General features: G+C 37.3%; 1 protein-coding gene across 3 annotated transcripts in view; it reads left to right on the top strand.

Annotated features, from left to right (window-relative positions):
- Positions 1–11060, top strand: part of Snca (synuclein alpha) — a 104486-nt gene extending 93426 nt beyond the window's left edge. For all 3 annotated transcript variants that reach the window (XM_028889269.2, XM_028889268.1, XM_037203784.1), the window contains exons 5-6: positions 8933–9016; positions 10479–11060. In XM_028889269.2, coding sequence (XP_028745102.1) covers positions 8933–9016; positions 10479–10511 — 117 coding nt within the window. In that variant the 3' untranslated portion in view covers positions 10512–11060. The remainder of the gene's footprint in view (positions 1–8932; positions 9017–10478) is intronic.
- Positions 11061–12700: the final 1640 nt, after the last annotated feature.

The raw sequence follows: 12700 nt of genomic DNA, 5'->3' as shown, positions 1-12700 counted from the left end.
AGCTTTGCTGAGCACTGAAGATGGTAATCCCTCCTAAGCCCCTGTATTATGTCCACTTTGATTATTACAATAAAGCATAATGATCCATTAAGTAAGTCCACTGGGCAGATGCCACAATTAGTCATCATGTTAGTTTGCTTATTTATTCATGTAGGATCTGAAGAGGAAGAAAAGATTAGTTCCTCATCACAATTGATGAGCTCAATGTTGTCTTTCCTTTCTTTATAATAAGGCACTAAGTGTTTCTTTGTAGTCCTTTAATTACTTTTAAAGCATCCATTATTTCTGGATTACTTATATTATTAAACTCTCAGTAAGTCAGTCCTCTGCTCTGTTCAACATTCTCAAAGGACCATTCTTTAATTTGGTTCCTTTAGATCTCCTTTTGTTGAATATTCAACAGGAATTCTCAGTTCAGGTAAAGTTTCTAAGGTCTTTGGAATGTGCCCAGACCCTTATGAAGCACCAAGGAAGGTCTGGTTTTTTTTTGTTTTTTTTTTTGTTTGTTTGTTTTTTAACTGTTGCTCATTTATAAATAAGATGGAAAAGAAAACATTTTAGTAACATTTCTTATCAATTATCTTCTTTCTTTATTTGTTTAATTCATTAATTTACTTATTTTTATAAGCAAGTCTCAGTATATTTGCATGGAGCTTACAATGAAGCCCAGATTGGTCTAAAATCCTTGGAAATCCTGCTTCAGTTCTCCAGTGCTGGTATTACAGGCATGTGCCACCATGCTGGGTTTCAGTTCTCTCCTAAGGATTCCCCTTGCTCATCAGCTTTCTTTACAATCTGGTAAAAAGTTCCCTTTAACACAAATCTGTTCAGACGTGGTTAGAAGTTTCCAAAAAAAAGTCTAGTTAAAATAAAAACAAAAAAATAAACAAATAAACAAAAAATAAAAAACAGAGGAGGAGAGAGTGACTGTACCACTGTGACAATATTGAATTGTGACAGAAATTTCAAGTCCTTTTGAAGTAGATTGTTAGGACCTTTGAGACACTAGCTACTCAGTGCTCTCTGGTCCCATGTAGACACTGCATAGCACACTCAACCCTAAGATGTGGAGGAACATTTCCTTCTAGACCGTAGGCCTGTTTGACTTCACTTGGTCTCTGTTAGAATTACTGCTCCAAATTTCTTAAATATTTTTAATCACTTAGGTAAGGAAGACATGGCCTTCCTTTGCTCTCTGAGATTTCTTGATTTTATATTTTCTGATTTTTAAGCCTCCACGGTCTGCTTCAGAACCCCATAAGTCCTGTCCATCTTTTTCAGACAAACAGCTTGTTTTACCTGAAGTATTTCCTACCTGTCAGATAGTAAGATAGAATGTCTGCTGTTTGTTTGTTTAAAGCAAACACTTGTGCCTTGGCTCATTAAAGTATTAATGTTTCCTACTTTTTCCTCTAAGATCTTCAAGATTCCCTAAAGTCACCTGAAATAAAAGCACTGATCCTGTTTCATACTTGGGGCAAAATCTACCCTTTCATTCAGTTGTTGATTTTAGGACCTGCTTTCAAAGATCAGTGTGCTTGCAAAGAGGATGTGGCTAGCTGATTCTGAGTGCAGTGTGCAACAAATCTTCCTCAGCTCAGTCCACTTGAACTCTGATGATGTCCTATGCCCTCTCAAACCAGGGAGTTTATCTTTATGAGTCCAATCCATACAAGGTTAAATGAAGAGTAAAAATCTCAAGGATATATTTAAACATATAAAATAATATTTTCACTCAACAGTCCTTAAACATGAAAAACACAGTTTATTCTCTGGGTTCCATTGTGTGTTAGTATTTTCAACCAGATCAGATCCAAAGAACAGGAACAAATGCTGGTAGTTGTTGCTATGCTGTGCAGTCTCATTAGATGAGTCAGCTAATGACATGGTTGTGCATTCAATATGGCATGCACTACACAGCTTCCCAAAGAGAATGAGGATTAAGATAGCATGCTACCTCCTGAAAACCCTCCTTAAAAAGGCTTTTACACAGATACCTATTTAGTGTGCCAAGTGTTTTATACAAGTGGTTTTTGATAATTGATAGAAAGCATTTACAAAGATTCCTCAAATGTATTTAATATATTATCTTACCTTTTTCCTCTTCTCCTAAACCTTTTAAAACAATGAGATAAGTGGGTGTTCATCTTTTCTCTATGCTGTTCTAGCCATCTGAGACACGATTGCTGAGATTAAATCACTGTGCCAGAAGGAAAGAAGACAAGAAAATGAGGAATGAGCTATCCTATTGGTCTTCCCAAGGAGAACATGCCCATGTTCAATGAGAACATGAGTACACATCTACTTCTGTCTAGGACTAGCTTCTCCACATATGCCACTTAACTGGATAAATTTGCATTCATAATCTCAAAAAGCTCTTTACAGGTGTGACCTGGGAACAGTGTATTTTACTGCATGGCTTACCAGTGCTCCACACCTTTGCTATTTCCACATGACACATGTAGCTGCTGCCATAGCAATTTGCTGTCCATTGAGGAAATCTTGTTACGTGTAACAAGTGAGGGCAGATTAGTCACTATGATAGCAAAGTAGCCTTTCAGATGAGCCAGGAACCATGTATCTTCAGACAGCTTTGTGCTAGTCATTTTGTTGTTGTTGTTTCTGCTAAAATCAAGCCATAGTTGTGTTTTTGTTAATTTAATAGTAGACCTCAAGGTCAAGGGAAAAACCTCAACCACTGAACTCATAGTTGCATTTTATGTGTTTATGAATATAGGGTGCATGCATGTGAATAGGAGTGTTTGTATACCTAGTCACAGGCATGTATATATCAAAAGACAACTCACAGGTATTGTTCCTCAGGTGCCAAGAAGACAGTCATTTGCAGACTTGGAACTCATAGACTACACTAGGTTAGATGGTCAGCAAGCTCCAGGGATCAACTTCTCACATCCTCACTTCATGCCCATCACTAACCCTCCATATACCCTACCCAGAGATTACAAGCACAAGCTACTCAACACAGATGCTCATGCTTAGAGAGGGCAATTCACTGATTGAGCCATCTTCCAGCCCCAAGCATTTTTCATATCGAACAAAGACCTTCCATGTTGTAAATTGTTGATGGTGGTGAATGTCTAGGCCCTGGCAAAACTGACAACAAAAAAGGTGAATACATGGAATACATCTTATACCTATTTCCTCACAAGCTTTTCATTCCTGCCAACTTGACTTTTTAATATGACCATAAGTACATGGCTATTTGTCTTAGTAAAATGTGCTTTTTAATTTATACATATGTGGACTTCCCTATATTAGAAGTGGAATATATAGTATGTACATCATTTTCAATTAAAATTGACTATTTTACACACACACACACACACACACACACACACACACACATACCTCCTAATTCTCTTTCTCTAACATTTTCATATTTTCCTCTCATCCCATTCAAGACCTTACTCCTAACATTGCTAACAGCCCCTTTCCCAGATTAATGGCTTTCGGGTTTGGTTTTGTGACCCAGTTGGTTTAATCAGGCCCCTTTATGTGAACATTTGGCTGGAATTGTCTATTATTACATAGTGGAATCATCAGTGGTTATAAAACTGAAGGCAATGATTTACCCTTTCCCTAAATTAGTCAGAAAATAGTTCAGTAGTGAGAGATAGGGTCATCTGAGCCCTTCTTCTATCTATGCCTGCCTGTTGACAGGCTCATTTCTATGCATATTCAGAGCAGGCACCTGCAGCTGCTATGAGTTCGTGATTGAAATTTCTGTCCTGACAAGGAAATAACAATTCATTGCCCTTCGCTCTTTCTTCTGGCTCTTTCTGTCACTACTTCTTCAAGGTCCACTGATCTTTAAAGGGGATAGTATAAATATATTGTTTAAGGCTGATTACCAATTCTCAGTGCCTTTTACAGTCATGAGTCTACATTCACCACTGTTCACTAGAAAAAGAGGCTTCTCTGCTAAAGGCTCAAACTATCATTTGTTTAAGAGCATAAACAAATATTTAGAGGCAGCTTGATACTAGGTCAATTTGCTAAACAACACTATTCAAGACTCCTCAAGGACCTATGATATCTCCTACTAGGATTTCAGTTTTTGTCATGTTTATAATACTAGACTTGGATTCCTTCATTGGAAGTAGCACTCTAATTCAACCAGAGAGCAATGGGTTACCTCCCGAACAATAGTGCCACTACTGTATATTGTGCTTGGAAAGTTGGCCTCATAGATCATGGAATGAGATAAGAACAATGATGTCTTTTTACTTCCAGTATCTTGCATAGCACCTTCTAAGACTGTGAAAGCTAGGCCATAGGGAGGAAGCTTCCAGCTCAGATCCAGACTGACTTCTCTTAGTCCTGCATCCAAGATGGTTAGTGTGTTTAACAATAGAGCCTTATCTACTTCTGGCAGACAACAAAGAAGAATGACAAGAGCTGCTATTGTTTGGGTGTTTTGTGGGATCTTTGTGATCAATAAGTCATAAGAAAACATCCCACCTCTGGCATTTGATGTTTGATTTAATAACCCAAGGCTTTGGGGAGAAATTATGTTCAGCAATGTACATTTTAAAGAAATCTGTGCTATTTTCATCTAAAACAGAGTTCTGAGTTGTATTTTATATTAGAAACACTTAACACACTAATATGTGTACTTATTAACCAATGTAGTTGAAAGATTTCTCTGGTCTTGCCTGTCCCACTGTCCCACAGCCGCTTATAAAATAATTACTCGGAGGCTTATGTTAATTACCAATTGCATGACCTACAGGAGGCTTTTTGCTAGCTAGCTCTTATAACGTAAATTAACCCATTTCTATTATTCTATGTTTTGCCATGTGTTTCATGGCTTACCGGTCTGCTGGCATGTTGTTCCTTGGGCAACAGGCTGGTGTCTCCCTGCCTCTCCTTCCTCTTCCTCTCTATCTGCTTGGATTTCTGCCTGCCTCTAAGCTATTTTGCCATAGGCCAATGCCACTTTATTTATCAACCAATTAAAGCAACACATATTCACAACATAGAGAAAGATGTCCCATAGCACCTCCCTTTTTCTATCTAATCAAAAAGGAAGGTTTTAACTTTAACACAGTAAAATTATATATAATAGAACCTTTACCCTCTTATGTCAAATTTCTTTCTTTTAAATTTCTTCCTTTGTATTTATGGCTATTGTTTCCTCCATCTTTGTGATCTGCTCTATTGAGCAAATGTGTTGCTTTCTTTATTCAGGGCCTGATGAACATTGCCTGACTTTATAACAAAACAGTGATTATATCCCAAACCCATCTTAGCATAAGAGCAGCAGGGCAAAATCTCAATCTGCCACTTTCAGTGTTCTAGCTGTAGATAGCAGGTAATTGGTTAACCTTTGCCATTGAAGATATCACTATGTATTGTTGTACAGTCTTTCAGAAGCCCCAACTGTTCATAAGCCTCCATAAACTTTGAAGTAGAGAACATCTTTTATTTTATTGTATTCACACTGGCAGCAAGTATATTGTTCTGTTTTTATACTAAATGACACCATGTAGGTTACAAATGATTGCACACCGTAGACAGTAATTTCCAAGATCAGTTGAAAATATTCGTCAGTTCTGGTCTTAACTTCCTGCTTCTAACTTCATGAATAAATCCATGTTTTCTATATTTCTGTATAGTTACTTTGCCACCAAGAACCAGCCTACACAGAATGCTCTGTAGCAAACTTCATTGACAATTTTGGTGCAAGCTAAGGGGAGGTAAGATGTAAGCTATACATGGGAGCCAGGTAGGATGGATGCTATCCATGGGGAGACAATTAGGACACAGGCTATACATTAAGGGCCAAGAAACTGTGAGATATGCATGAATATATATACAAATATATACAAATATAATTTTACATTTGTATCAATTTACAAAATATTTCAAATAGAAGTAGAAATATATGTACATTACAACAAATATAGTCCTGTATTTGTATCAATATGCAAATGATCTTAAATAGGAATATAAAAATAGTTTACATTTGTATCAGTATATAAGAATCTATAACCATGCAAATTATCTAAGGCTGATATTTTCTAAAATTGATAGCTATAGAATATGAAGGTAGTAAACTAATTTAGTAAAATATCAGCCTTAAATAATTTGCATGGTTATGGATTCTTGTATATTGATACAAATAGTCAGGCATGTTGAAAACTGTGCATTAAGGGCTAAGAGGATTCAAGCTATGCAGTAAGGGCCAGATATGATACAAGCTATGCATGGAGGATCAGGTGGGAGGCAAACTGTGCATTAAAGACAAGATGAAATGCAGGCTGTATATTAGGGGCCAGATAGGACACAGGATATATTAAGGGCCAGGTAGCATGCATGTTGTTCATTAAAAGTTTAGATAGGATACAAGCGATGCATAAGGAGCCAGGTGGTATTACAGTACAGATCTCCCTGACAAAGAAGAGGTACAATATAAAATATCCTTGTTACAAGATTCTGACAACTTTCTCTGCAGGAACAATGGCTGATGTGAGCCTGTCTTTTGTATGACTACTTCATCTGTCCCAAAACCTTGCTCTGTCTTTGCCCTTTGGCTGGTGTTTTACACATGCTGGTGACCCATCAGAGTGTTTTATTAAGACATTATTGCTTTTTATCTAAACAAATATTTCATTTTGTTTTGTTCTTTGGGGGTATATATTCATACCATAAAGATATAATGCTCCCTTGAAACATGTTCACAGATAAACTTATGGACATATGTCTGTGATTTCACTTTTATTATAGAAATTCTGGTTCCTTAATGATTTCTAAAACCCTTGCCTCCAAACATTTTTGAATGTCTTAAGATAAAAAAAAAACTTTGACAAAGATAATTCCTCAAGAATTTGTGAAATATAATGTTACCTAAATGAGATCCAGGAGAGTGCAATCTTTATACTTTGAATTTAATTCAATATAAGTGCATATTTTGTTTTTATCAGTCTTTAGCACAAGAAAAATTTATACTCAGAAACTTATATACTGTATTTTAAAAGTATAACCAATTATTATTCATTTACAATTTGGCTGATATTATATTTAAAAGAAACAAAGATGGATTTTAATTGATTGTAGTACATGACAAGAAATCCACAAGCAACATCCAGTGTTGCTTGGCTGAACTTTGAAGTGAAAACATGGACATGAACACCAACATGCAATGGTCTCCTCTTTGCCTACTTATGCAGAATCACTTTTTTTTATGAGAGTCAGCAGTCCCCAAGATTGGCTTTCCATTTGTCTCATCCAGTTGAGAACATAAATCTCACAGACTACATTAAAAATGCACAGAGCTGGTGGTTTACCATATTTCCATTACATTGACTGTCTCTAAGAAGCATTTAAACATCAGTGGAAGAGGTCAATGGTATCACTTGCTTCTTCCAGTTGTATACAAATAAAAAAGATCTCTCCACTTTCTTTTATTACTAAAGCTAATTGATGCTGAGGAGTGGCATAGGAAATGTGTCCAGGGTCACAGAAGATTGATAATCTAGTGTGAATAGAATTGTAACATGAGTCTTATGACCAAATCCTGGTGCTGAACCACCACACAACAAAAACTTGGATTCTTATATTACAGTATGAAACACTGTGAAAGTAATATCTTACTCCACATTTTGAAGTGAGGTGTTTGTGGCATGGTTTGTAATTTATTTAACTTATAAGCAAATTGGTCTCTCTGGGTTTGTAAACAGAGATTGGTGGTGACCAGAAAGCATGATAGGATGATCTATAAGTTGTTCTCCCCAGCTATCAAAAGCATGCCTCACTGTCGACTATTGTCTCTTTCCTCTGCCTACTGGCCCATCTTGTCTATGGTAAAAGCAGTGGGAGTTAACGTTTACCTAAGGATATTGTCCACATAAGCTGAGTATCTTTTGACATGTTCAATGAGCCTGTTTAGACTCTGGCTGCATCTCTAATCTTTGAAATTTTACTGAACTCAGTCATTTAATAATTGTCTTGCTGGAACAAATGGAAAGGAACAGAAGACTTTTGATGGAGAATACAAATAAGCTTCATTGTGTTGGGCTGAATGTTAGGGTGTCTACATTTATGGAGAGATAACTTGAAAAATTGTTTCAATCTTGTTTTTGTTTTTTTTTAACTCCAAGTACGTATATTTTCAAATTTCATAACTGAGAAGAGAACTTATTTCTTTGCCAGCATTTAAAAATGAATTATTGGGTCTGGAGATATGGCTCAGTTGTCAAGAGCACAGGTTCTTATTCCAGAGGGCCCAAATCCTAGCACCCATATGGAGGATCACAACTGTCTATAACTCCAGTTCTAGGGAATATAATGCTTTCTTCTTGCCTCTATGGACACCAGGCATGCACATAGTGCACAGACATACATACAGGGTAAACACCCATATACATAAAATAGAAATGTTTTAAGTGAATTACAAACCATATATACTTTACCTTATAAAATTTAGGGAAAAAATAAATAATAATTTGTCTGTCAATATTTGTTTTACTGTTTTGGAGTTTTTTACTTTTACATTCAAATACTACATGGGCTCTGTACAAAAATGATGTCCTGCTAAATATTACTCCATAGGTAGGTTCTCATTATTAGAAAATTAACATGTTTTTATAATAATTTGAATAAATCACCATTATGTGATTCATCATCACCCGTTGATTATAACCATTGTGTTATGACTGCATTGCTTTTATGGAGAGAATTTATGGACTCTAGCTTTGGCGACTTCCTAGTTACCTGGGTAAAAACTTTGTACTCTTCAGATTGGTAACCCATGTTTGCACAGGATTTTTCCAGAGGTGTGGTACCATTAGAATTCCATCGGCAGTGCTAAAGAGTGCAGTTCTGACAACAATCCTTCCGGTATCCCATAGATGTTTCAAAAGTTAAGATGTCGTCTCATTGTACTTTGTGCTTCCCTCTTTGATGGTAGGGTGAAGAAGGGTACCCACAAGAAGGAATTCTGGAAGACATGCCTGTGGATCCTGGGAGTGAGGCTTATGAAATGCCTTCAGAGGTAAATGGCCTATATACAGAAAACTAAGAAAAATGAGTGAGGTGTTGAATTTGGATCATGCCAACAAGTACCACCAAAACCTTATGACTATCAGATTTCTCCAGAATTAGGGTCTGGGTAGTTCAGCCAAGAAAAAAAATTTAGAGGAAATGATTTTGATCTGTGTGGGAGATATGATAGGTCAAAATGAGAAGAGAACATTCTAGTATAAGAGATAACCAGAAACAAAGGCACATGGACGTGTCTGAGCAACAGTGCACAGTTATTAATCATGCTTAGAAAACAGAAAAATGACAGATTAAGACTGAGAACATAATTAAGGATATGGACAACCTGGGGAACACCAAGGTAACTTTGTCATTTAAGTTTATATTTACTTAAAACAATGCAAAATTAAACAAAACAAAACAAAACAAAAACAAGTGTATGAAGACAGGTTTAGTTGAACAGCAAAATCTCCATATAATTGGAGTTACTCTTGAGGAAGGCTACCTAATCCAGTCAGTTAGGGCTATTACCATTGCGAACGTCATCCACATTTTGTCCAAGAGGCTTGGGCTTTAGAATAAAGAAAAAGGAGCCAATAAAGCCTTCCATGAAGGTGGAGTTCGTTGGTTTTAAAGCGGCAGTGCAAATGTTATATATTAAGTGGTGCTGTTACAGTACGAGAAAGGCCACAAGGCACAACAAAACGCACGGTCAGAGCTTTATTAGGAGAAGAGAGGGACAGAAGAGAGAATGACCAGGCCCGTGGAAGACAACACATGCAGAGAGAAGGTGGGGAGGAGGAGAAGAGGAGGCAGGGAGGAGTCTGTGTCTCCCTTCTTATGGATTCCTCTGCACATGTGCATATGGGGTTATGGAGCTATGCTACACATGCGCATAGATTGCGTGATCACACTGGGCACAAATTACGTGATCACGCAGCGCAAGGATTACTCCTCCATAGGATACAAGGCCCCTTACTTGGCTACTGAACTGCACATGTGTAGTCATGCAGCTGGGGGAATGGCCAGGAATTCCAACAGAGTTTCCTAATGGGAGAGAGAAAGCAGAGGAAGTGTCCCTTGTCTCTAAGCATTGTCGCTTCTGGGAACAAGGGGTCTGAAAGAGGTCCCAGGCAGTTCACCTTGGTGCTAACAGCTCACAGTGCACAGCTAGGGAAACAAATCCAGAGCCCCAGCTGATTCATACTGTAGGACAAGATCACAAATCAAATGATACATATGGAATTAGGCCTAATAAACTAACCTTGACATCTCCCATAACTTATACATGATCAGTATGAAAAAACAAATAAATGTTTGTGACAGAAATGTTCCAAACACTGTTCTGAGGATCAATTTTATCTGAGTGGAAGGTTGGATTCTCTCTCCTGTGAAGTAGCACTTGATAATTGTCACTTTCACTGACAAGTAATTCTCTCTCTCTCTCCCTCTCCCCGCTTCTTACCTGATGTTAGGAAGGATACCAAGACTATGAGCCTGAAGCCTAAGAATGTCTTTGCTCCCAGTGTCCTGAGATCTGCCGGCCACTGTTCCATGGCGTACAAGTGCTCAGTTCCAACGTGCCCATTCATGACCTTTTCTCAAAGCTGTACAGTGTGTTTCAAAGTCTTCCATCCGCAGTGATTGACGTCCTGTACCTGCCCCTCAGCATCCCGGTGCTTCCCTCTCACTACAGTGAATACATGGTAGCAGGGTCCTGTGTGCTGTGGATATTGTGGCTTCAAACCTAAAACGTTAGAAGAAATTTAAAACACCTAAGTGACTACCACTTATTTCTAAATCTTCACTATTTTTTGTTGCTGTTCTTGAGGAGTTGTGATTTGCTATCTTACAAGAGTTTTAGGTGTCCTTAATGATTCTTTCTGTCTAAGAATGATGTATTGTGAAATTTGTTAATATATATTTTAAAATATGTGAGCATGAAACTATGCACCTATAAATATCAGTTATGAATTTTACAGTTTTGTGATGTGTTTTATTAACTTGTGTTTGTATATAAATGGTGAAAATTAAAATAAAATATCATCTCATTGCAATTTTTTTTTCCATTTCCCTTTAGTACCGAAACCATGCTTATCAGGAACATAAACAGAAAAGACCACTGACACAAAGATCCTGAATTTAACGTTTTCAACACTGACTTAAGAAATTGAGAGGAGTAAGAGATGGATCATTCAACTGCAGGAGGAATTCCCCAATGCCACTGCCCAGAGCCAGCTCTGATCTACAGTGCTGCTCTGAGTGCTGGCTGCTCCTAGAAACAGTTCATTGGAACTAAGAAATGTGAGTGGTAGTGACTACCTGCCATTTACATATTCATAAGACACATTAGCATATCAGAGGCCTCCCGAAAGAAACAGCTGACCTTGGAATTCCTTACATATATACCTAAAATACCTCAGGGTCCCCAGTTAGCAGGCTGGCATATATGATACCTTAACAGGTATGGGAAGACAAAAGCAAAATGGAACAAAAGAAATCTCATTTTTTGAATATAGGGATTTGAGAATTTTTTTTTTTAGGAAAAACTTCCTTTAAGAGGATTAATTAATTCCCCATGAGTGTAGAAAAAAAAACTTGACTATGATTGAAAACTTATTTAGTTCATCTTTCTGGTTATTAAGGAGAAATATAGCAGAGTCATGGTAGAAGCTATTTGCAGATGGCATAATGTCAGTAAAGGATGCTGTGGCTTATGTATGATGATGAGTGCTTTGATGCCTGTTGGGCAGTGACAGCAAAGGAAGAGGAAGGAGAGACTCTGAAGACAGCATTGGAAGTTTCCTTTGCCCAGCTGAGAGACTACAACTTCAGAGTGTTCAGAGGCATGTGTGCTTTGACACTGGACAGAAGTGACAATTCTCTTAAGTTTCCTGGGAGCTGATGAATGATTCATCACCATTAAGGTGCTCCCAATGTTGTTAAGGTATGTTTTAAATCTACCAAAAGTACCATCTCTTTAAAAAAAGAAAAATAAATGGTAATAAGTAACAGAATAAAATCAAATTGACTGCAGTGTGGGGTGGAGGAAGAAAGTGTTTGAGCTTGAGGACTTCTGTTGATAGAAATTATATTATAAAGCTTTGCTTCCTCAAGCAGATTCTGGCTCTTTATGTGTGAGCAGTTAATTAGTTGTTTTTTTCTTAATCTTAATAGTTTATTTTTCATTCAGCACTTAACAAAGTTCCTCAGTCCACACAAGCCTTGACAGGAGTCCTGGACCTGCCTAGTATGGCCTGAAGAGGCTGTTGTCTAAAGCTTAAGCTTTGAGGATGTAAATCCCAAGTCTGATCTCTTTGATCTGTCATGAGTCCACCAAGGACTTTAAAGAAAGCCTTCCACAACAGGCTTGGGCACACAATAGGCAGCATACCATATTCAAGTGTATACTTTGGAATTCCAACTGTTTTTTTTTTTTTTTTCAAAAATCTCTCCTCCATTGTAAGAAGTAGGTATATTTAACTTTGTAGCTATTAGTGATATATGGAAAATATATGTACATACACATGTTGTGCATGTGTACATATGCATTTGGTATATATATATACATACACACACACACACACACACACACACTTGCCAGGAAATAGTGGCATACACCTAGTACACCTGTAATCTATTCAGAGGCAGGAGGATCATGTATTTGAGTCACTGTCTCAAGAAACACATATGCAGA

Source organism: Peromyscus leucopus, chromosome 3, assembly GCF_004664715.2.
Source record: "Peromyscus leucopus breed LL Stock chromosome 3, UCI_PerLeu_2.1, whole genome shotgun sequence".
Lineage (NCBI taxonomy): Eukaryota > Metazoa > Chordata > Mammalia > Rodentia > Cricetidae > Peromyscus > Peromyscus leucopus.
Note: the sequence above shows the minus strand (reverse complement) of the source record. Positions and strands in the feature narration are given on the sequence as shown.